At 37.2% G+C, this 26,152-nt stretch overlaps 1 protein-coding gene and 1 pseudogene across 2 annotated transcripts in view; both read right to left on the bottom strand.

Moving 5' to 3' along the window:
• LOC141514815 (transmembrane protease serine 12-like) overlaps nt 1-26,152 on the bottom strand; it is a 60,012-nt gene that overhangs the window by 14,197 nt on the left and 19,663 nt on the right. For both annotated transcript variants that reach the window (XM_074225923.1, XM_074225924.1), the window contains exons 2-4: nt 18,002-18,197; nt 14,478-14,749; nt 8,133-8,275 (exon numbers count right to left, since the gene is read on the bottom strand). In XM_074225923.1, the coding sequence (XP_074082024.1) occupies nt 8,133-8,275; nt 14,478-14,749; nt 18,002-18,197 (611 nt within the window). The remainder of the gene's footprint in view (nt 1-8,132; nt 8,276-14,477; nt 14,750-18,001; nt 18,198-26,152) is intronic.
• On the bottom strand, nt 5,495-5,991 carry LOC141510880 (eukaryotic translation initiation factor 5A-1-like; annotated as a pseudogene).

Below are 26,152 nucleotides of genomic sequence, written 5' to 3' on the forward strand. Positions count from 1 at the left end.
AAACAATCTTCTTTCTGGTTCTACTTTTTATCCTGAAATATCTGTGTGATTTGTTGATTTTAATTTCAAAATATAAAAGAAATTTTTTAAAAAGCATTAAACTTGAGAGTTGGGAGCCAGTACTGTATTTAACAAGCTATGTTACCATAGACAAGTCACCTGACATCCTTAAGTCTCCTTTTCTTCATGTATACACCAGTGCCTACTAGGTTTTTGCTTCCCATACCCCTGAAGTCCAAATTCAACCTGACTCTCTCACTCTGCCCTATCCTAGAGAATCAAGAATAACTCTAGGGATAGTGTTAAAATAAAGCTTAGGCATGACTTGCATCAGCAGGTCTCTCCAAAATGTGGATAATGTTGTTTTCCTTCTAGTAAGGTCATCCAATTATGAAGGAGGAGTAGGAAAGGGATGGAATTTAGAACTCAAAAATTATAAATAAAAAATGTTAAAAATTGTTTTTACATGTAATTGAGAAAAATAAAATATTATACAAAGGAGAGCTATTTATTTCATCCACCACAAATGCTGCCTAAGTTGCAAGAGATTCAAAGAACAAATATAGCAACTATAAAGCAAACAGTGAGTGTATTATCTTAAGTATAACTTCCCCCAGAAGACAAAGACCTTTTTTTGTAGGAATTCTGAACAATGATTTCACATGCATTTCAGATCCACACTGTCTAAAGCAACTCACAAAGTGCAAATCTCCTGTCCAGTCAGGAACTGGCTTTCTTTACTACTTCAGCTATAGGATGGCTCTGGTGGCAGTGGTCATCTCTGAGAATTATGCGGTAGCAAAAATATCCTTCCCTTGGTTGACTAATGCCTGAATTCTAATCCCAGGACCTCAGTCCATAATATAGCTGGCAAGTCTGGTAACGTACATTTATTAAGATTGCTGGTCACTGGGGCAGCTAGGTGGTGCAGTGGATAAAGCACAGGCCCTGGAGTCAGGAGTACCTGGGTTCAAATCCGGTCTCAGACACTTAATAATGACCTAGCTGTGTGGCCTTGGCCAAGCCACTTAACCCCATTTGCCTTGCAAAAACCTAAAAAAAAAAAAAAAAAAAAAAAAAGATTGCTGGTCATTGACCTGTGCTCGGGGAAGAAACCAGAAAGGAAGAAAGGATTTGAGGTCCATCTTGAATTTCTGCAGTAATTCTGCAGAACTGATCAAGCAGTATTGGGAGGGGCGGGGAATCACTTTCTCACTCATGCAGCAAGTGAAGAAAACTTCCAAGGAAGGGAAAGCACAATACAGTGAGAGAAACCTGGGGGCGGGGGGGGGGGGGGGGGGGATCCAAAAACTAAAAAAGAGAACAGTCATTTCTGCTCCTTTTCTTATAAAGGACTAAGAGGATCTTGACAATCCCCCTGCCATTTGGTTGTCATCAATGCAAGACACCTAGTCCCTGGGGACTAATCATAAATGAACCATGTCTAGTTCAGCACATCAAGGATTTGGGTTTAGTTGATTTTTGTTGGGTTTTTTCCCAGATTACCCTGATACACCATAAAATGATAAAGAGTGAAAAAACAAAAAGAAAAGAAAACACAAGGCGGGGCAGCTAGGTGGCACAGTGGATACAGCACCAGCCCTGGAGTCAGGAGTACCTGAGTTCAAATCCAACTTCAGATACTTAGTAATTACCTAGCTGTGTGACCTTGGGCAATTCACCACCCCATTGCCTTACCCCCCCCCAAAAAGAAAAGAAAACACAAGCAGAGTAGCACCCTGACTATAACTAAGCACTTTCTCATTGTGAGTACCTGTGAGAGGCAGTGAAAGTGCCAGTAGTTTTCTTGCATCTAAAATAACTATTTGATGATTTTAAAATCTTACACAATCTGACTCTAACCTCTCTTTCCAGACTTGGAAACACAAGATGCTGTACTTCTTTCCAACAATACCCTAGAGCTTGCTGTGAGATGTTCCCCACCCCAGTGGAAAAGAAAATAAACAGTGACCATTCAGCAAGTTGAGGCTGAGTTGAATATGCTTGTTGCTATTAAAAAGAAAAACAGTATGTTTGGTGGTTGAATTTGCTTAATTTCTTATATTTAGGGATGATAGTGGTCATTTCCCAAATGAATTTTCCAATAATTAGAAAAATCCTGTGAAGGAACTGCTACCGAGAGGTTGTAGGGAACTCTGCCACATGAAATTTGTGAGATTTGATTCTCTCCAGGAGCTCACAGAGACTCTTCTGGAACTGGGAAGCTGAAACAAGCTGCTAAATACAGTCCAGCTGCCTCACGGAGGACAGGACAAACTAAATTAGTTTAATAAGTTTAAGTACACACAGCTTCCAGATCAAATCATAAACTTTGGACTGCAGTGCCTTGATTTTGCTCTTAAGGGACTTTTATTTTATTTTATTTTTTTAGATTTTTCAAGGCAATAGGGTTAAGGGCTTGCCCAAGGCCACACGGCTAGGTAATTATTGTCTGAGGTTGAATTTGAACCCAGGCACTCCTGACTCCAAGGCCGGTGTTCTATCCACTGCGCCACCTAGCCACCCTCTTGAGGGACTTCTAATAAGGCCCTGCATAACTAAGGCTCCAGGTACCCTCCTCACCCCTACAAGAAATGGTTCCTGATTATGTATGGCTCATATGGGCAATTCTGAGCTGGCAACGCCCAGTAAGATTTTGAAGGCTCCTAGGTTCCTTGTGCCACCTGAGTACTGAAGAAACTCCTGTGCTGGAGAGGATGACCACTAACAGGGAGAGAAAAATCAGCACACCAGCCCTGCCCTGATCAGCCAGAATCCCTTGAAGTTGCCTAAACCATCCCATGTGGCAATGCCTGACTTTTAACAACACAAGTGGACCAATCAGGGGTAGTGATGCCTGCTCTGGTGTATGGGGCACAGTAAAGTATTGGGAAATGACATTCACCCCAAACAATGGAAGCTAAGTCCTGGCACAGGGAGACAAAGTCAGACCTAAAGAGAAATAATATCTATAGTACTTCTGCCTTGACCCAAGCCGTGGAGGCAGCACTGGCTGAGGTGTTGCTCTTTGCAGAACAGACCTGGTACTAGGGAAGCGATGTTTAGCCCAGCAGAGGGGGCTGTAGTAGTATTTTCAATAGTGCTCAAAACCTAGCAGAGAAGGCAGAAATTGACTGTGGTAGATTGGGCAGGGGGCAGATCCAGACGAGAGTCGCAGTGGCCCCCAATGGCATTGACATTCAACAACAGCAGAATGGGTTCTGGCATGCACAATGGCAAAGGCAAGTAAACAAAGATGCTGTTTACTATGATCTAGAACTGAATGGTCTCCAGCAGCACAATACCCCAGACAATTCATCCCTTTTTTCTTTTCTGATAACAAGGAAAAGGTGAGAGTATCTACCAACACCCTGCCCCCTCCCCACCCCCCGAGAAAATGTGTTTTCTAATAAGTTATGGGCCAGACCTTTTAGACATATAACTCAGTACTTGGGAAAATTCTGGTCTTTGTTATCCCATATTAATCATCCTCCAGGGAGCTGTTACATCATTTATGTTGTCTTCTATATTTCTGTCATAGGTTTTCTTTTGTTCCTTCAGTACTGTCAACCATTTTTCATTCTAGAGGTAAGGCTACTGTAGTTCTAAATTCATTTTTAAGAGATTTAAAGGAGATATATCCCTGTTACTTGGAAGCTGGATGCTCTCTGAGACAACCATCAACAGAGAGATCTTCTCTGAACTTGTGATGTAACAAATATCCAGGCAGAAACCAGCTCATAAACCCAGGCTCTCCCTAGCTCCTTCCACATTAACTCTTTCAGTCCCAGCCCAATGGGGTTCCCAGAGATGGAGCTAAGAAGCAGGAAGTGACTCACAAAAATAGCAAGAAGAGAATCTTGAGGCCATTCCCCTTCATCCCATCCTCTTCTTTGGAAACTCTGACTTTCTTTCTGTAGTTGGGTAAAGGAAATTCAAGAATCCTTCATCCAGTCTACCCCCCAGTCATGTCCATTGGTCCCTGAAGGAGTCATCATCCAGATCCTCCATTGGGTGGGTACTTTTAGTTGTGCATAATATTCTGGAAACAGAGAATCCCTTTGTCCCCTTCCTTGGAGATGGAGGAAAAGCAGAGGGTCTGATGATCTTAAGATACTGATGCTCCTCAGTCAGGCACAAAATAAGACATAGAGACTGCTGAAATGGATACTCAAAACTCAGGTATGAAAAACTACTTTTCAATATATAATCAAAGAAAAAATGTACTTTGTCAGCAGCATCAACAGAACATCCAACAGCTCTTGTCCACTCCTGATTAATTACAGAGATAGTGACTTTTCAGCTTTCTAGGCCTCCTCTTCATTAAAACAAGCATTTATTCTTTGGGAATAACTTCAACAAGATAGACATTCAAAGAGTTATGCACAATGGGTCTGCCTCTGAGTTACCTGGCACTATCATGAAGCCTTGAAGAAAAGGTGGGAGGATGGGACATTTTTAACCAAAAATTTTCAAATGTACCCAAGATATGATAAAGATAAACCTTTCTACTGTATTTTGACTGAATTATTTTTATTAAAATATTCATCCATGTTTTAAAAAAAAGAAAGTCTAATAGAAAACCTTAACACCAGTGAGATATGGTAGGTAGAAGCAACACTCCAACATTTGTCCTTGACACATAACACCTTCATTTCCAAATATTTTCCATTCTCAAGTCCCATATACAATGGGATATACAACTGGGGAGGTATAAACAGTTTCAGGAGCATAATAGAGGTAGCACGCACACCCATTCAATGAGGAAGATATACTAATTGTTTCACCTGGTGGTTTTTCCAGAGGCTAAATTCATCAAGATCAGTAATACTAAATTTCTTTTTTTTATTCATATTAAACTTGTAGTTTTATTCAGGTTTGATTTTTAACAAATGTGTCAGAGAGAAAACCGCAAGGAAGGGTGGGGCCCATGGGTGCTAGGGGCCCTCCTGGATGTCTGCGGAGGGGAGTAGAGCCCCTCCCCACTCCTATCCCTTCTCCCACTAAAAGAGATTTGGGGAAAGACACAGGCAGATGGGAGGAGGGGGGAGAGAAGAGTCTGGTCCCCTGTTGGAGGAAGGAGGAGTGGTGCTAGGTGAGGTATGGGGGAACCAGGAGGCCAGACAGGATAGGTAGGAGAGGGGGCACAGGAATTTTGCCAGAATCCAGAATCCACAGCTTTCTGCTTCCAGATTGAATAATAAAAAAGAAAAAACTAAATCTCAAGGAGCCCCCATCCCCTCTCCTCCACCAGGGCTGTAGTGTGAGGTGGGGGAGAGAAAGGGGCAGTTTTACCAAGGCCCTTCCCCCATTTTGTCCAAGGGGTTGGGGGAGATAGGGTTAAACTAAAAGGGGAGGGGTGGGGGGAGCTCCCTGGACTGAGAAAAAACCAAAATAAAACATCAAAGAAATAGAGTAGGTGACCAGCCAGGGCGAGGCCAAAGCCTGACCAGGCTGGAAAGGAGAGGGAAGGCCTCTTCAGGCGCCACTGCTGCTACCGCCACTGCTGCTGCTGCAGCCACCACCACCTTGGGGGCCTTGCCATGGCCTTGATTGCAACAGCTGCTTCCTCTGTCATAGCTGACAGCATTGTTATCAGGATCTCTTCTCCACAGTCATACACAGCTCATTCTCCTTGCCAAGGTCACCCTCAGGTAAACGAAGGTCCTCCCTCACCTCCCCACTGTCCTGGAGCAGTGACAAGTAGTCATCCTGAATCCCAATCAGCTGGAAATCATTTCTTTTGATATTGGGCACATCCATGTTGTAGAAAATTTCATATTTCTTCCCAGTAAAGATATTGATACCAACCAGATGAACCTTGGCATGGCCATGCTTTCCAGTTTTGGAAGTGGACATCTCAACAGGGTTGACCTTTGAACACCACAAAGTCATTCTTGTGCAAGGCAGAGCACTGCATGGGAAAGGTAGCTGATGCGCCTGCATCCCCGTGTCGAAATCCAGGTCATCTGCCATTTTGAGAGACTTCTATTCCAACTCGTGCAAACATACCGACTGGACTCCGGTCCACCCACCGCAAGCTCAACCGCTACCACCAAGCCTACTGCCACTGCCGCCGCCGCTACCACCACTGCTCATTACTAAATTTCTTATAAACACATATATGAAATGACTCATCTAGACTATGGATAATGAACATATATAATACAACATATATAATATATACATATATAATATATATACATATATAATACAACATATATAATAAAAGAGTCTACAAACATTACACTAATGACATAGCAACAGAGAAATAGCAACAGACTCAATCCAGTTTGTGAGAGATTGTACAATCTGAGGTGAAGCACAGTTTACTGCCTCAGTTCATGTCTTTCTCCATGTTTGAGGCTAAAATACACAAATTTAGTTTATTTTATACCTAGATTTTACACATAGATTAATGAGCAGTATTTATTTTATTTTATCATTATTATGACATCCCTGCTTCAAGCTAACAGAAAGTATCAAGTGCCTAGTGAGTAGAGGAGAAAAATGATGAGACTTGGCCTTATTAAAAATCATTTTGGCAGCTATATGCAGACAAATTGAAAAAAGAAGAGGCTTAAGGCAGTGAGACAAATTAGGAGGCTCTTGCAACAGTCAAAGTAATAAGGACCTGAACTAGGATGATGGCCACATGAGTAGAGAGAGAAAGGGAGAGAAATTAAAACTGCAGTAAAAATAGAGACAGCATGGGGCAGCTAGGTGGTGTAGTGGATAAATCACCGGCCTTGGAGTCAGGAGTACCTGGGTTCAAATTCGGTCTCAGACACTTAATAATTACCTAGCTGTGTGGCCTTGGGCAAGCCACTTAACCCCATTTGCCTTGCCAAAAACCTAAAAAAAAAAAAAAAAAAAAAACAGAGACAGCAATATTTGTTAAAGGCCTGAATTTTAAAGAGGCAAAATGATATAGTGGTAGAGACCACAAGACCAAAATCAGAGGACCTGGATTCAAATCTTGGCCCAGCCAAGATGCCATCTCACTTAACTCTGGACTGTTTCCTTATCTGTAAAATGAGAGTGTTGGGCCAGATAATTCAGTTTATAGTTCTATGCAGTTCTAAATCACTGCTTTGGGGGTTTGGAAGCAAAGATAAGAATTAAGTTTGGGGCCTGCTGAGTTTGAAATGTCTGCAAATTATCTAGTTTAGCCTATTTAACCAGCAATTGGAAATGTACTACTTGAGCTTAACAGAAAGACTTTGGCTTAACCAGAGTTTAGGAGAGAGTTTAAAAGGGTGCATACATAAATCTGAACTAAGTACATAATGATGAGATGATAATTAAATTTATAGAAGCTGATGAGGCTACCAAATGAGAGTAATAGGAAAAGAAGAAAAGGATGTTGGGCCTTAAGATCCATTCACAATTAAGATTCATTCACATGGTATGACATGAATCCAGCAAAGAAAACTGAAAAGGAGAAATCAGATATAAGTAAGAGAAGAGCAATGCCACAAAAACCCGAAGAGGAGGAATCCAGCAAGAGAGAGTGTTCAACATTGTCAAATTCTGTAGAGGTCAAGGATGAGATAAGATTTGGTAATTATTTGATAATTATCATTGATACTTTCAGAGACAAGTTTTAATTAGGTCATGATATTGAAAGTCAAATTACAAGAATATTTTTTATAACCATATATATTATGTACACATATTTTTACTATTTTATATATAAGGAATATTATATATTCCTTTATTTTAAAATGAAACTATTCTATTTTAAGCCTTAAAAAACTAATTACTTATATAGGGAACCAGAAGCTACTTTTGAAAAATGCAAAATAGGGCAGCTAGGTGGCAAAGTGGATAGAACACTGGCCCTGGAGTCAGGAGTACCTGAGTTTAAATCTGACCTCAGACACTTAATAATTACCTAGCTGTGTGGCCTTGGGCAAGCCACTTAACCCCACTGCCTTGCAAAAACTAAAAAAAAAAAAAATACCAAACACTAATAGTCCCAGATTCTACCCTCTACCCAGATAAGGGTAATATGCCAGAGAAGTGAGAAGTCTTGAAGAAAGGGTGGGAGGTCCTTCATGTCTCTGACACAAGATACGTAGTAAGCACAGCATTAAACTCTATTTTCAAGAAAAATTATTGAGCCTTACCAGGCAAGTATCTACAATTCCATCTTCTTCACCTGCACAAAATGAAGTTACAGCAACTCGTCCTCCATAACTTTCCTGTCTATTACAAATGTCCCAGGGAATATAATGTAGTTCAGCTTCTTGTAGAGTATTTGAAGAAGTGCCTATTAAAAAAAAATCCACAAACTGTTTTGGAAATCAAGTATTTCACCAAATAGTGAGACAGACATTTTGGCATTTAGCAGATTTTTATCAAAGATGAAAAGATCTAATGCCAATTCTAATTTATATTTATGTTGTATAGATTATGGAATTAATCCTGTCTTATGAGTTCATTTCTCAAAGAAAAGAATTTTAATGCATCTACCTGCCTCCCATCCCTACTACTTCTTGAACCCAAAATGGAGGTGGATGAACAGCAAAAAAGAATAGGAAGAGGAAAACACTCCAAAGTCATAATATGAAGCAGTTATGTGTTGCAATGAATCTGGATCTGTAGTCATGAAGATTTGAGTTCAGATTCTGCCTCAAGACACTTAACAGCTATATATAATCCTGAGCAAGTCACTTCACTGCTATTTGCCTACCTTGCAGGATGGTTGTGAGATCAAATGAGATAATATTTGTGAAAGTACCCAGCACAGTGTCTGGCATATAATGAACTTTAAATAAATAATTATTTCCTTCCCTTCCCCCACTACTATTGTTCTAGCCTGACCAAGCAGATTTTGTCAAGAGAATCTAGAGGGGTAGCTATCACAGATTAAATATCCATGCCCAACTAAATAACTTTCACAGAAAACTTGGTAAATTATGTCTATTCTTCTGGATTATAGGTACAAAGTTACAATGACATCTTTTAAACGTTTAAGAGAGGACTCAAGAAGAAATTACAGGTCATCTTCTAAGAAACTAATAATGGATTTCTATCAAATCACACAGTAAAGATGATGGAAACAGCTGAGTAGATCACGCCAGGAATAGCCTAACCCTCCTACTCCCACTATGGTACAAACCTGTGTTATCTGACCGGAATAATAGTTTAATTCCCTACTCAACATCTCCATTTGCACTTTCCCATCTCAGATTTACAAATCATGAACTAGGTAAGTGGAATATTCCCTCTTAAGAATTAATATTCCTAGTGAAGTCCTTTTAGGGTTAAAATCATTAAAACAATGACAATCTGTTACTCTTAGACTATTCTTAGAAGAAAGGGGGAGAGAGGCCTTGCATTCTAAGCCAGGTACCCTCCCAATTCTATTGGGGGGAGGGAATAGTGGACTATTTCCGGAGAGACCTCACATTTTTGGTTAGTCACCTATCTTAACTGGGAGAACAGTTGACTGTTACATTCCAACGAAGCTCATAAGACTCCCCTTGTTTGATGATTAAGTAGATTGTTCCTAGACCTTGTGTTACTTCAATAAGATAATTATAATGCTAAAGGTTATTCTCAACATCTGGATGGTGAGGTAATATTTTATGAAAACCTTATATTCTATTTCTTTGTTGCTGGGGTAGATTTTCACAAGTAGAATGTAACTCTGAAGACTAACCAATGAGTTGACAGAGAGGGACAATAGGAAGGAGGAAGGGATTGGGCTAGGTCATATAATCTTGCTTGACTGTCAATTGTGGCAGCTCCTTGATCTTCACTACCTTTGTAAGACTTGGAGTGTGCCCTTTTCTAGAGTGAAGCATAAATAAACTTTCTTTTTTTTTGCTCAGAGGAGTCTTTATATTTTTTTAAGTGGATTTTAATCCCACAATAGGCATTGTCATCTTCCCTCAGATCTCTCATCAGTTGTCAGTGGGATTGCCATCTTCTGCATCCCTTCAGCTCCTGATCTTTAAATTTCCCATTAAATGGGAAAGGAAGAAAATTAACATGGAACTTTCATTAAATGTTGATTCTTTTTCCATGTCTCTTATAGACTTGGGCATTCTTTTTTATCCTTAATTTGAAAGTACCCACAGATGATTTTTCATGTATCAAGGAAAATAACATTGCTCTGACATTTTTATTACCTATTTTTGCTACTTTGTTTGACCTGTAGGCTACAGTTATTCTTCTATTTCCTCTTTTTTCCCCTATGTAGCCTGCAGTCCAGCAAACAAAATGCATCATAATTAAAAACTACATCCATAGAAGACTCATAAAACTTTTTGACTGATTGATTGAATATATATAGATGTGGGCAGCAGATGGCACTGGGGAGCTGGGCAGACAATCATCGACTGAGAAAGAAGCCCCACTTGAGCATGCTTCCAAGACTCCAACCCTTCCTGTGGTGGAGTAGAGGAAGGGAATTTCCCTAGCAATTTACTTCCTTTAAGGGTGTGACTTGCCTTCCAAAGTCCCAAGAGGTAAATGGCCCGAGTCAAGGGGAAATAAGTGAAAACCACCGGTTTGTTCCCTTCTACCCTGTAGTCGTTACCAGCTCTCAATGTAGAAGCATAGGGAATCCCAAATTTATATACCAATCTCTTAACAGAACAATACCTCTCCCTCACTTTTTTCTACCTCCCAAACATTCAGGTTTAGTGAATCAAACTTTTCATATTTCTGGTTAATACAGCTCTCTTTTTAATCCTTTATTTATGAGCCTTAAACAAAATTAGTCACACTTTAGCATTTCTACTGGCAAAATAAGTTTTTATAGTCCAAATAGTCTAAATTAAAAGCCGTAAGAATAAGAAAACAAGTCAGAAACACACAGTTGTGGAAAAGGGATAAGCAGCTCTGCTGGATGAAAGAAGTCACCAAATCAGTCCTGTCCTCTGGCTGATTGGGGTTGTTTAAGTCTCATCGCCCTGGAAATACCAATCTCGGGCACTGCGGCTCTCACTATGGCTTGATCCCAGGACTGAATCAATCCATTCCTCCCGAGTGGTTCTCATGCCTTCTCTCAGCAGCTCTCTGCTGTCCTACCCTGAACTCTAGGCTCTACTTCAGCTTGTCTTCTACCAACAAATTCCTTTTTTCCAAACATAGGGGCTGAGGGGTAGCAGTCTTGGGAATCAAGGTCTGTTCCCTTCCTTAGGAACTACTTACCCCATCTTGTGTGACTGTAAAGCCATACCCCAAATAAGCAGATCCAGTGAGCTGTTCTTTAAAAAAAAAAAAATCAACCCTGGAGTCAGGAATCCCTGAGTTCAAATTGGACCTCAGACATTTAATAATTACCTAGCTGTGTGACCTTGGGCAAACCACTTAACCCCATTGCCTTGCAAAAAAAACCTTAAAAAAAACCTTAAAAAAAAAACCTAAAAATAAAATTAAAATAAAAAAAATTGGTATTAGTATTTTGTTGTTGTTTGCCTATTTCTTATAACATTTGAATGTAGATTTCAGTTTAACATAAAGGAAAACTACCTAATAATTTCTTTTGTTTTTTTAGGTGACTTTATTCATGTACTGAGTTTCCATTTAGGGACTTCTAAACCTGCTCTGCAATTTATAGTCTTAGAGAAGGACCTAGATAGTGATGTAAAGAATCAGGGCCTCTAAACCAAACATGAGAATCCCTGATTTAGAAACCACATATTAACATTATCTTTGTTCTATGGCATTTTTACTTATTTTGTTCAATATTTCCCAATTGCAGTGTATTCTGGCAGCCCTAGGGACTTCTGAGGGTTTCATGGATGTCACCTCTATCCTAGGAAAATTGAAGGATTAAATGACTTGCCATTCAGCTAACCAGAATGTGTCACTGTAAGACCAGTTTCATCCATCTACCATACTATTTCTGATGCTGGTTCTTTTGCAAAAGGACTTTATACTTCAAGTGGGGTGGGACAAGATGACCTCTCAGATCCCTTCCAATATATTTTATGTATGTATGCATACATAAAAAAAAGACAGCCCCTGCTCTCAAGGAGCTCACAAGTTAACAAAAGTGATAACATGTACACGACTATGTACAGATAAATTATAGACAGGATAACTTGGGTAGTCACAGAAGAAAGCTACTAAGAATAAAAAGGATTGGGGAAAGCTTCTTGCAGAAGGTAAAGACTTGAACTGAGATTTGGGAGCCAGGGAAGTTAATTGAGAATTTTATTCAACTGAATTCTGGTTAAATTTGACTTTGTTGCTGGGAAAGTGTTTGCAAATCTTTCATGTATGGATATCTTCAATCAATATATTTAGTATCTTTAGCATTGGATTATGTGTAAATAGAATATAAAAGAAATGACATAGGTCTTGTCATTCCCATATATCCCCAACAAGAGTACAAATTACTGATAGAGATGGTGTTTTCTTTTTTTATGGTATCCACCATTAGTCAGTTTGTCAGTCAGCATTTGTCTAGTATCCATTAGGTACAAAACAATTCAGTAGATAAAAGTATAAAAGCTATGTATTCTGGTCTGTATTTCTGAATTTAAAATCTAGTTAAGGGTAAAAGATTCATATGTGAAAAGACTGAAAAAAGCTCATAAAGTATAAGACAAATTAACAGTGCAAATTAAACTGACTATACAAATATTGAGTGAAGAGAAGGAGGAATGCTGATTCTGCATGACAGAAAATTATTAGGTCATAGGAGATGCTGCTGTCCAGGAATAGGAGATCAGAGCTACAATTCCTATTCTGTGTCAGAAATGCCAGTGTAGCAGTCCTTAAGATTTGAATAAGATACATGCAATCAAGGGAAGAGAGAAAAATTGCAAGGACAAATTATGGCCCATTATAATCATATTTTTAAGTTGTATAAGTGTTCAACTGTCATATGTCCAAGTGAATACAAAACACAGTAAGCTAAAAATAGATGCAGGCCTCTAGGAGCTACTCTGTTTGCTCTAACTTGTCTGTGGAAGGTTGCAGAACATTAAGTACCATAGTTATCCAGAAATCATGAACATACACAATATTTGTCAATTATATCACTATTTCTGCTCAAGAAGAGGAATTTTTTGAGTCCTTCAAAAGAAACAAACAAAAATAAATGAATTCCCAATTATGGATCTATAATGGCAATTTTTCTTTTTTTCCTGAAAACATAGTCCATTGGACTACATTTTATTGTTTTTACTGTGGTTCAGGATATGGGGATGGGGTTGCAGTTATATTTGCAAGGCCAATTTAGGACACCATTATTTTTCCCCACAATTATCTATACCCCTTTTTATATTTCATGAACATTTTTAATATAGTCTTTTGAAGATATCTTTTCATTATTGGGGCAGCTAGGTGGCACAGTGGACTCCAGCACTAGCCCTGAAGTCAGGAGGTCCTGAATTCAAATCCAAACTCAGACACTTACTAATTACCTAGCTGTGTGACTGTGGGCAAGTCACTTAACCCCACTGCCTTGCAAAAACTTAAAAAAAAAAGATCTTTTCATTATCAAGGCAGGGACTTTAATGCCTGGCCACTGTGTGTGTCCTCTCTTGGTCTCTCCCAAGTAAAAGCAGGGATTTATCTCAACCAGATTAAGTTAAGAAAGATTCTTCTAAATCCAGTAGTAATCATGAGGCCTTGTCATTTTCTTCACCTTTCCCCAAACCCTGCTACCTCAAAAGAGGGAAGGGCCTAGCCATTAAAACTAGTGCTAGCAGGGCAGCTAGGTGGCATAGTGGATAAAGCACTGACCCTGGAGTCAGGAGGACCTGAGTTCAAATCCAGTGTCAGACTAATAATTGTCTAGCTGTGTGACCTTGGGCAAGTCACTTAAGCCCATTGCCTAAAATTTTAAAAAAAGTTTAAAAACTAGTGATGGCCAAGAGACTTCAGAATTTCCAAGGCAGAGTTATCTACCTGAGAGTGGAGGGATATGAAGCATATCAAGTCAAAGAAGCTCTTCCAGATACATTTTTCAGGCTGGTCCTGTGGGAAGAAAACTGGGGAAGGAGGTTTCTGGATTGAAAAGATTGGTATCCATATGACTACTATCTGAATCTCAGAAATGTTGGGCCTCAAAATTTGCAAGGGCCAGGCATGCCTGAAAATGACAGATTGCCTGTCATGATGGAGCTTTAAGTCTGACAGGCTACCAGGGTTTAGATGGGTTTTTCTTCCAATGTTACGAGAAAAGAACCAGAGTTGCTACCAGACCTACCAGTGTGGTGGTGGGACCCATATACCAGGCTGAGGAGTCAGGGCCTAAAGGGACCCATAGAATAGGATGGAGATTGGGGCCTTGAAGGCCCAAAGACAAGGGGCTGAGGATGCACCCCAGTCAGGGAGGATCTAAGGACCTGTCCTTCTATGGCAACTTGAAGCTTTCAGTATAATAGCAATTTTTCAACATATTAGAAAAAGAATCAACCAGAATGTTGGTGGCATTTTTTTAGAACTAAATCAGTATAGAATTAGGATGTATTACATATCAATAAAATTCAGCCAATATTTACCTCTTTCTGTTGTTTTGCCCCAGCCACTTACAAAGCACCTTGTACTGGCATTCATGTTAAACAGCTCTTTAAAAAATGGTAGGCAGATAGGCTGGACATAGTCATTATAACTCACAGCTCTTTTTAAATGAAAAAGTGCAATATCATTTGCAAAAGTAGCTGGGATGAAATGTGGATGAATAATGATTGTTTTAACTTTTATTTTCTTAGTGTTCCGATGTCTCTGTAAAAGATTATGGACTCCAACCACAGCTCTCCAAAATTGTGGCTCTCTGGAATAAAGCAAATGCCTTTGTTATAACACTGTTGATTTGACCAATTATATTTTTAAGCTTCCATTAATTTTTTTGTTTTTGTTAAATTATACAAGACAAAATTTTAATTTTAAAAACTTCCTGGGGGAGCTAGGTGGTGCAGTGGTTAAAGCACTGGCCCTGGAGTCAAGAGTACCCAAGTTCAAATTTGGCCTCAGACACTTAATAATTACCTAGCTGTGTGCCTTGGCAAGCCACTTAACCCCATTTGCCTTTCAAAAAACCTAAAAAAAAATGTTCCTTTATTACAAGCCAAAGATATAAATAAAAAAACAAACCATATCAAAATTCATTTTAACTCTATAAATACTTACTAAAGACTTATGATGTGCCTAGTGATATGTGAGACACTTGGGATACAAAAACAAATACGAAATAGTCCCTGATTTAAGTAATGCATTATTTCATGGGAGATAAGATGCAAACAAAAGTTAAAACATAAGAAGTTCAGAAAAGAGGTTCTGGGAGCATTTGGGAAAAATCAAATGATGACATCTGAATTGTAACTGCAAGGAAGGGAAAGATTGTGATGGGTGAAGATTTAGGGGAGCACATTCTAGATACGGGAGAATGAATTGAGTGAATGTATGTACAGAGAGAAGGCAGGTTAAGGTAAAGATTATTGGAAGTAAGTCTCAATTAGCTAGAACATAGAGGGTGAAAAGGAGTAAGTGTAAAGCTATGCTAGAAAGTTGGAGTTGGAACAATCTGTGAAGGTCTTTGTCCTGCTAAAGGATTTCTACAAAGAGAGGAGTAATAGAATCAGATTAAGAAATTGAAGCATAAGGGCGGCTAGGTAGAACAGTGGATAAAGCACCGGCCTTGGAATCAGGAGTACCTGGGTTCAAATACAGTCTCAGACATTTAATAATTACCTAGCTGTGTGGCCTTGGGCAAGCCACTTAACCCCATTGCAAAAACCTTAAAAAGAAAAAAAAAGAAAAAGAAATTGAAGCATGAGAATGGATTTGAGAGAAATGGAGGAGATTATTGGAATAACCTACTGTGGTAGGAAGGTGGGAAGAGGAAAGCAAGGAGAAGATTTCAAAAACACAATCTCAGGTTTCTGGGACAGAATCAATAAGACTTGCATTGAAAATAGAAGAGAGGGAGAGGAAAGAATTTTAAATGACTAAAGGTTTTAACACTGAATGACTAGGGAAGATGGTGACTCCACTGACAGAAGTAGAGAAGATAATGAGAGGACAGGGACAAATGAAACCCAATCAAGAGCCAGAAGGTCATCATCAGAGTTATTCCTAGGCAAAATTGTGAATTAGATGCTTCTCTTATCTCCCTTTTTCCTCTTTTTCCTTTGTTGATGCCCAATATTTCATTCTGTTCTAGTCTCTGTCAGGGAGGTAAGAGAGCTGATAATTTCACATTAATGATTAGTTTATCTCTCCTGGTTTATTTGCTATTTAAAGAGCCCTACAGGGGCAGCTAGGTGGCACAGTGGATAGAGCAGTGGCCCTGGAGTCAGGAGTACCTGAGTTCAAATCCAACCTCAAGACACTTAATAATTACCTAGCTGTGTGGCCTTGGGCAAGCCACTTAACCCCATTTGCCTTGCAAAAACCTAAAAACAACAAAACAAAAAATAAATAAATAAAGAGACCTATAAGGAAAGGGCAATGCTATAAAAAACAGTAGTAGTATTTTGGTCATAAGGAGGAGAGAGTCTTCCTTCCTCACTTGAAGTTAGCCTTTTCTTTAAAGACAAAGGGCTTCTGTGAATAGTTAAGCAAAGAATTAGTTATTTAAGAGCAAACAATATTGACAAATTTACCTTGGGCAAGGTATACATAATGATACTGACTCTTGGGAAGTCCAGAGAGAGTATAATTTGTTACAAACAAACATTCAAAACCTATTTCTACAGTTTCTATCCCTTCTTTATGACCATCTCTTTCTTCACCATTTCCTCTTCTCTTCCTTCAATTAGCAAAAATATATAAATGAAGTATTTTTAAATGTGTTGTTTTTATTGAATAAATGTTCCCTATTAGATGAATTTATTTACATTTTTTTCCATTCCTTACAAAAATTTGTATTACCCTAAATTGACTTTTTTTTTCCCTATCAATGATCTTGATGTAAAAAGTTTCACTATCTCTGGTCCAGATAGCTCTCTTCTTATAGAGGAAAAGAAAAGGTTAAGTATCAAGTATAAGATAAAAATTATTAAATGTTGGTTTCTACCAGTATTTTTTTCTGAAGGCAATATTTGAAAGAGATATAACTCATTTACTTCAAATTATAACAAACCCTTCTAGCCCTAGTTCGGTCTCAAAAGTTCCTTAATGAAAGAAAATGATAGATGTACAAAAATATTTAGAGCACTTCTTTTTGTAGTGGCAAAGAATTGGAAATTGAGGGGATGGCCATCAATTGGGGAACGAGCTAAGGTATACGAATGTCATGGAATACTATTGTTCCATAAGAAATCATGAACAAGGGGCGGCTAGGTGGTGCAGTGGCTAAAGCACCGGCCCTGGAGTCAGGAGTACCTGGGTTCAAATCCAGTCTCAGACACTTAACAATTACCTAGCTGTGTGGCCTTGGGCAAGCCACTTAACCCCATTTGCCTTGCAAAAACCTTAAAAAAAAAATGAACAACCTGACTTCAGAAAAGCATGAAAGGACTTACAAGAACTAATAATAAGTGAGCAGAACCTGGAGAACATTGTGCAACATTATGTAATGATCTATTATGATGCAAGCAACTCCTCTCAACAGTTCAGTGATCAAGTGAGAGATCTGTTAAGGAAAATACCATCTATGTCCAGAGAAAAAACTATGGGATTTTGATTGCGGAGTAAAGCATAGAACTTCTTTTATGTTTTTACTTTCTTTCTCATGTTTTATTTTCCCTTAGTTCTAATTTTTCTTCTACAACATAACTAATATGGAATTATGTTAAACATGAATGTCCTATATCGGACTGTTTCCATGGGGAAGGGGGTAGGAAGGGAGGGTGGTAGAAAAATGTGGAACTCAAAAGCTTGCAAAAGGATCAATGTCGAAAACTACCTTTGCATGTAATTGGAAAAAATATTTAGAATCATTAAAATAAATTAATTAATTAATAATAATGTAATTTTTCTAAGATTTCAAAAAAAAGAAAATGATGGGAGGGCTAGATGGATGAAATGTTCTACATTACTTGAAACCCTTAATCAATCAAAATATCTAATACTATATACATACCTGACATCTTTAAGACAGTGTGCAGCTGTGAGGACCCAGTTTTCATTTATTAAAGATCCCCCACATACATGTGCAGTTCTAGTAAATAGTATAATCTGAAGGCTTACTGTCCATGGCCACCCTCCAAGCTCAGCATTGTGACCACCTACAACTCGAGATCCTGACATCACATTCACCAATGGTACTCTTCCACAATCTAGAAATAGAAATAATGCATTACTTGGAACTGACAAGTGTTATTGCAATAGCCCTTCTGGAGAGTAGGTTAGAAGAATGGTCTGAACCTTCCTTAGAATTCTGGAATTTTGAGGGTTTTGCTCATCTTTCTAGACTAAGTATGATCCCAAGATTTGAAGCAGACTGTGTAGTCTTTTGGCAAGGTCTCCAAGTCTCTGACCTGAGCAGGCTAGGAGACAGAGGAAAACAGTGGAGTAGATATTATTTGAGCAGGAGCAGAGGCAGTCACCTATCTCTCCCCAAAGTGGAAGGGTCAATGAAGGAGGAGATTGGGACAGGCAGCTCACATAGGGGGAGAAGGATGCAAAAGAATCTGGGCTCCAAAAGGGCCCCCATGGCAGATGAAATAAAATGGAAGATAAGCTTGATCCTTGACTATGAATTCTTCCTGGGGGTGGGGGGAAGATACCTTCTTTCTATAGAGCTTTAAATAACACTTATCCTACTCCCTTTATGAGGATCTTTTATTCTTCCAATAGTATTTTCTTGAGCTCAATTCCTTTAGATCAAGAGTTCTTAACCTGGGCTATGAACTTGTTTTGGGTTTTGATATTTTGAAAGTTGTTTTAATATAAATGACTTCCTTTTTGATCTTATGTGTTTTATTCTATATATTTAAAAACAATGTTCATAAAAGGGATCCAGAGGTTTCATCAGACTGGCAAATAGAGTCAATAAATTCGTCCTTAAATAAAAGATTTTCTTCTCTTTGTCTCAAAGGTCTATCTTTATTTGAAGTCAGAGATTGGAGAGGGTATGAGTTGATTGTGTAGCTCACATGACATTCTAACCAGAAGTTACTTTATTTCCAACCTGATGTCTGGAAATCACTTGGGAGCACAACTTATCAACACAATAACTCAACAGGCTGAGATGTTTTAACATGGATTCTCTTCTACAATAGAACAGAGCAGTTGTGTTTAATCACAGTAGTGGTCTCACAAGGATAAAGAGGACAATGTGGCATGGATTCTTGGGATTATCTTTTTTTTCAGCTTGCAATCTGAAAATGGAAGTCAGAGGAAAAGGAAGTGTCTTAGAAGGAAAGCAGAACTTCAAATCAGCCCAGCAAACTAGTTATGAGCTAAGTCTAAGAGAATTCTGTCCTTACTCATATCCTGTTGTGGGCCAGCTTCCCACCACTGTCACATTTTTGTGATGGAAATGACACTATTATTTTTATTTATTTCCTCAACTTGTCCTTAAAACAATCAAGATATAAATGGATTAATATGATATATTTTTATTCAAAACTTTTAAATGATAAATTGGTATACCAGGTGCTTGAGGGACAAAGGTTTTGAAATAATTTAAAAGTCATTATTGGACGTAAAAGCCCTCCTAATGGGTGGAGAAAGGGGTGAGAGGAGAGGGAAAGAATTTGGAATTAAAATAAAATAAAATGATGAGGAAAAATAATTTTTAAAAATTATGAAGAGACTTTTGTTTTAGGTTTTTGCAAGGCAAATGGGGGGGTTAAGTGGCTTGCCCAAGGCCACACAGTTAGGTAATTATTAAGTGTCTGAGGCCAGATTTGAACCCAGGTACTCCTGACTCCAGGGCCGGTGCTCTATCCATTGTGCCAACCAGCCGTCCCCACTATTATTACTATTTTATTTTATTTTGGGTCTTTTTTTTTCTTTTTTTTTGGTTTTTGCAGGGCAGTGGGGTTGGGGGTGGCTTGCATGTCACACGGCTGGGTGATGTTGGGTGTATGGGGCTAGATGTGGGCTCGGGTGTTCATGGCTCTAGGGCTGGTGCTCCATCCATTGTGCCACCTGGCCATACCTACAATTATTACTATTATTTTTTTATTTTAATTTTTTCTCTCCCCTTTATTGCTCAAGCGAGTCTATATTTTTTGGGGGGAGGGGGTATTTTGTTTACTCTTAAACAAGAATATTTTATTAATGTATAAAAAAACATTATTTCAGGGTGGCTAGGTGGCGCAGTGGATAAAGCACCAGCCCTGGAGTCAGGAGTACCTGGGTTCAAATCCAGTCTCAGACACTTAGTAATTACCTATCCGTGTGGCCTTGGGCAAGCCACTTTAGCCCCATTGCCTTGCAAAAAAACCCAAAAACCTAAAAAAAACATTATTTGTACAAAATGAGAATAAATATTAAATATAAAAAAATAACTCTAAAAAAAATTATGAAGAGAACAGTTCCAAGGAAGCTTGGGAAGACAAAGTAAATGCCCATTAATTGGAGAATGGCTAACCAAATTGTGGTTCATGAATATAATGGAATATTATTATGCTGTAAGAAATGATGAATAGATATGAATACAGAGAAGTACGAAAAGACCTATCTGAACTGATGCAGACATGAGTAAGTACAGCCACAATACAGAATGAGGGAAGATGGTAGAATAAAGCAAGAAATTACCTGACTCTACCAAATTCCCCCATAAATAATTTAAAATAATACTTCAACATGAACTTAAGAGTAAAAGAAATAATTAAAAATTGAGATAAAGTAGCTATCTATCTAAAGATAACTTATGAGCATTGCTGGGAGCCCTAGTTGTGGCTCAGGAACAGATAAGGTCAGGCCTCCAAATAGAATTCAGAAAGCAATAGTACAAAACTTGGAGCTTGAAACATCATCCCCCCAGTCTAGAAATAAACCATTAAAAAAATGAGTAAGCAAAAGATAAAGAACCCAGTCATGTAACTAATAGGCAGAGAATATTTGGTTCACACTCAGAAGATAATGAAGTTAAAACAGCTACATTTACTTCAAATAAAATTATAAAATTGTAACAAGACCAAATAGACTTCTTCAAAAAACTTAAAAATAAATTTAAAAATCAAATTAGAGAGGCTGAGGAAAATTTAAGTATAAAAATAAGAATAAGAAAATTATGAAAAGAAGTTTAACCAATTGGAAAAGGAGATTCAAGAAAATAACTTCTTAAAAATTAAATTGGGCAAAAGGAAATCTAATGATTTCATAAGTCACCAAGAAATAATAAACCAAAAAAATCTAAAGAATGAAAAAACATAAGAGAATTGGAAATGACCTATTAAAAAACAACTGACCTTTGACTGTGGGAAAAGATATTGAAGCACCTTCTCTGATGGACTTATGAGAAAGAAGGTAACTCATCCCAGAGACAGACTCAATGGTATCTGAACACAGACTGAAGTCTAGGGTTTTTTTTTTCTCTCCCACTTCATTTCTCTTGAGATTTCTCTATCATTTGGCTGGGGGGGGGGGGGGGAGTTTTCAGTTTACTTTCACAACAAGATTATTGTAATGATATGGAAATAAATAAACCATAAAAAACAACTGATTCTAGAGAACAGTTCAAGGAGAAACAATATAATAATTCTTGGACTATCTAAAAGTTATGATAAAAAAAAGAGTCTAGACACTATACTTCAAGAATTATTAAAGAAAATTACCCTCAAATGTTAAAACCCGAAAGTAAAAGAAATTGAAAAAAAAATCTACCTATCATGTTGAAAGAGAGCCCATGAAAACTCACAGGAACATAATAACTATTTCAAAGCTCCCAGATCAAGGAGAAAACTTTACAAACAACAACAAAAAAAAATTTAAATATGGTAGAGCTGGAGTAAGGAAAAGATTTAGCAGTTTCTATATTAAAAGGACAAAAGGCATGGAACATTATTTTCAAAAGAGCTGGGTTTGCAACCAAGAATAACTTATCCAGCAAAGATAAGTATAATCTGCATGGAAAAAAAATAGATATTTAATTAGTGAAAGAACTTGTGGGTATTTGTGAGGAAAATCCTAGAAATGAATTGAAAATGTGACCCACAAGAATCAGGTAAATTAATATTAAAAAAGACCAATTATAAGGGAATAAGATTAAATTTTTTACTTATTATATGGAAAAAACATTATTTGTAACTCTTAAGAATGTCATTATTACTTGGGTAGTTTGAAAGAAGAAATACAAATAGAAGGTTTGGAGTGAGTTGAGTATGATGGGATCATTCTAAAAAAAGAAAAGTGAGGAGGTAGAGATGAAATGGAGCAATTATCTCATACAAACAATTTTTCTACAAATAAATGGATTATTACAGTAGACACAGAAAGGGGTAAATAATGACAGTACTAGAAACTTATTCTCATAAGAATTCAGCTAAAGAGAGAACAACAAACATCTAAAAGGATGTAAAAGTCTTCTCAAAAAATAGGAGGGTGAGAGAATAGGATAAAGGAGGAACTAATAAAGGAATTAGAAGGAGATGCAGATTAAGAAAGAGGAGGATAAGGAGAAAATGAAGGAATGACCCTTACAAGGATGGGGAAGACAAGGAGCCAAGGATAAGGAAGGGATTCTTAGAAGGTATGTGGATTAGAGAGGCAGTATTAATTAGATGTAGAGTAGATCAAGGGATAGAGAAGGGATAGAGTAAAGAGAGAGAGAGAGAGAGAGAGGATAAACAGAGTTAGGAAAAGTAGAATAGAGGGAAATGCACCTCTAGATATTATAACTTTGAATGTGAATGAGATGAATTCACCCATAAAATGGAAATGATCAGAAGGAAGGATTACAAATCAGTATCAAACAATAAATTGGGGTTTTTTTTGTTTTGTTTTTTTGCAAGGCAATGAAGTTAGGTGATTTGCCCAGGGTCACAAAGCTTGGTAATTATTAAATGTCTGAGGTCTAATTTGAACCTAGGTCCTCCAGACTCCAGGGTAAACAATACATTGTTTGAAAACTGTTTGAAAATAAAAGATACACAGAGTAAAAATAAAAGGATAGAGTAGAATTTATTATTCTTTAGCTGATGCAAAAAAGAAAGATAGCAATCATGATCTTAGACAAAGTTAAAGCTAAAATAGATTTAATTAAAAGAGGAAAATTATAATATGATCAAAGGTACCAGGGGAAGTTAGGTGGGCCAGTGTATAGAACACTGGCCTTGAAGTCAAGAGGACTTGAGTTCAAATGTGAACTCAGATACTTGATACTTATTAATTGTATGACCTTGGCAAGGCACTTAACTCCATTGCCTCACAAAAGCAAAACAAACAGAAAAAAGGTACCATAGATAATGAAGTAATATCAATACTAAACCAACATGCACCAAATGCTCTAATAGCATCTAAATTTTTTGGAGGGGGGGTTGTTGTTTTTTTTTGCAAGGCAAACAGGGTTAAGTGGCTTGCCCAAGGCCACACAGCTAGGTAATTATTAAGTGTCTGAGACCGAATTTGAACCCAGGTACTCCTGACTCCAGGGCCGGTGCTTTATCCACTTATACCACCTAGCCACCCACATCTAAATTTTTAAAGGAAAAGTTAAGTGAATTACAGGTGAAAATAAATAACAAAATTGTAAAGGTGGGAGACTTCAACCTTTCCCTCTCAGAACTAGATAAATCTTTTGTTTTGTTTTGGGGTTTTTTAGGTTTTTGCAAGGCAAATGGCTTGCCCAAGGCCACACAGCTAGGTAATTATTAAGTGTCTGAGACCAGATTTGAACCCAGGTACTCCTAACTCCAAGGCCGGTGCTTTATCCACTACGCCACCTAGTAGCCCCTAAATTTTTTTTTAATATATAATAGTTTATTTTCCTAACTACATATAAAAATAATTTTTTAACATTTGTTTTTCTTCTATCCCTCCTTTTCTCCCTTTCTCCCCCCCTCTCTGAGATGGTAAGCAAGCCAACATAGGTTAGACATGTGAAATCATTTCCACGTTAGTCATTTTGTACAAGAAGGCTCAAATGAAAGAAAAAGAATGAAAGTAAAAAAAAAGAAAGTGAAAAATAGCATGCCTGCATTCAAACATCAGTTCTTTCTCTGGAGGTGGATAGTAAGCTTCTTTGGTGATTCTGTCTTTGTGAGAATAGTTGTCATTCACTGCTATTAATTTTACAGTATTGCTGTTGTCATGTACAGTGTTCTGTTTCAACTCACTTCATTTTACATCATTCATGTTAGACTTTCAGGTTTTTCTGACTTCATCCTCTTTGTCATTTCTTGTAGAACAATAATAATCCACAATGATATACCAAAAATTATTAACCATTCCCCAATTGATGGGCATCCCCTCAATTTCTAATTTTTAGCTACACAATAAGAGCTGATATAAATATCTATATTAAATAGATCCTTTTCCCTTTTTTGTTTTAATATCTTTGGGATACAGTTTTAAAACCTTTTAGGCATAATAATTAGTTAAATCTAACCAAAAATTAAATAATAAAGAAGTCAAAAAGAGATGAATAGACTCTTAGATTAACTAAATAGAATAGCTAGATAACTGGAGTGAATTAAATAGAAATAGAAAGGAATATATACCTTTTTCTCAGCATTACATGAAACTTTTATAAAAATTGACTATAATATATATTAGGGTATAAAAACTATATAGCTAAAATCAGAAAAGCAGAACTATTAAATGTATCCTTTTCAAATCATAATGTAATACAAATTAAAATTTAGAGACTAAATAAACTAATCTTACAGAATGTTGTTTGTTGTTTGTCCTTTGTTCTCAAAGAAGACCATGACATCAGGAGGGTGATGTCATAACATTTTGTGCAAGAAGACTGTGCAATGTCACCACTCTCACTTTCTTCTCCAGAGATATCTGGGTCCAGTGGCCAAAAATGGATCAGTATGACTGGAGATGGCATTGGATGAAGTGGAAATCTTTGGCTTGTTAAAAATAATTTTTAAGCTAATCTTAAAGAATAAGTCATAAAACAATAAATAGTTTTATTAAAGAAAATGATAATAATGAAGCAATTTACCAAACCTAATGGCATGAAGTAAAAAACACTAATCAGAGAAAAATTTATATTCTAAATATTTATATCAATAGAATAGGGAAAGAGCAAACTAATGAATTGGGTGTTCAATTTTAAAAACTAGAAAAAAATTTTTAAATTCCCACTTAAACACCAAATTGGAAATCCTAAAAATTAAAGGATAAGATCAATAAAATTGAATGTAAGAAAATCATTGAATTAATGAATAAAACTAGGAGTTGGTTTTGTGGAAAAAACAATAAAACAGATAAATCATTGGTTAATATGATTAAAAAAGAGAAGAAAATCAAATCACTAGTATCAAAAATGGAAAGGATGAATATATCACTAATGAAGATAAAATCAAAGCAATTATTAGTTCTTTTGCCTCTTATATGCCAATAGATTTAACAATTTAAATAAAATGGAAAAATGCTCACAAAATATAAGCTGCCTAGCTTAACAGAAGAGGAAATAGAAATCTAAATAAACCTATTTTAGAAAAGAAATTGAACAGTCTATAAATGAGCTTCCTAAAAAAAAGTTTCAGGACTGATCATTTTGTAAATGAATTCTACCATACATTTAAAGATCAACTAATTCCAATATTAATTAAATTATTTGGAATAATAGGCAACAAGTAGTTTTATTAAACTCATTTCATGAAACAAATAGGTTACTGATAACTAAACCAGGAAGATCAAAATCAGAGAAAGAATATTATAGACCAATTTCATTAATGAATTATGGATGCAAAAATCCTAGGTAAAATACTAGGTAGGAGTCTATAACAAAGACTATACACTGGGAGTAGCTAAGTGGCACAATGGATAGAGTATTGGCCCTGGAGTCAGGAGGACTGGAGATCAAATCCAGCCTCAGACACTTACTAATTACCTAGCTATGTGACCTTGGGCAAGTCACTTAACCCCATTGCCTTGCAAAAAACAAACACTATACATTGTAATCAAGTGGGATTCATACCAGGAATATAGGGATAGTTTAACATAAGGAAAACTCTTAGCATAATTATGTCAATAACAAAAGAACAAAAATTATATCAAAAGATGCAGTAATAGCTTTTGAATAAACTATAACACTCATTCCTACAAAAAGCACTTGAAAGCATAAGTGGATTTTTGTTTAACATGATAAGAGCTATCTACC

The sequence above is a fragment of the Macrotis lagotis genome, chromosome 2 (genome assembly GCF_037893015.1).
Source record: "Macrotis lagotis isolate mMagLag1 chromosome 2, bilby.v1.9.chrom.fasta, whole genome shotgun sequence".
NCBI lineage: Eukaryota > Metazoa > Chordata > Mammalia > Peramelemorphia > Peramelidae > Macrotis > Macrotis lagotis.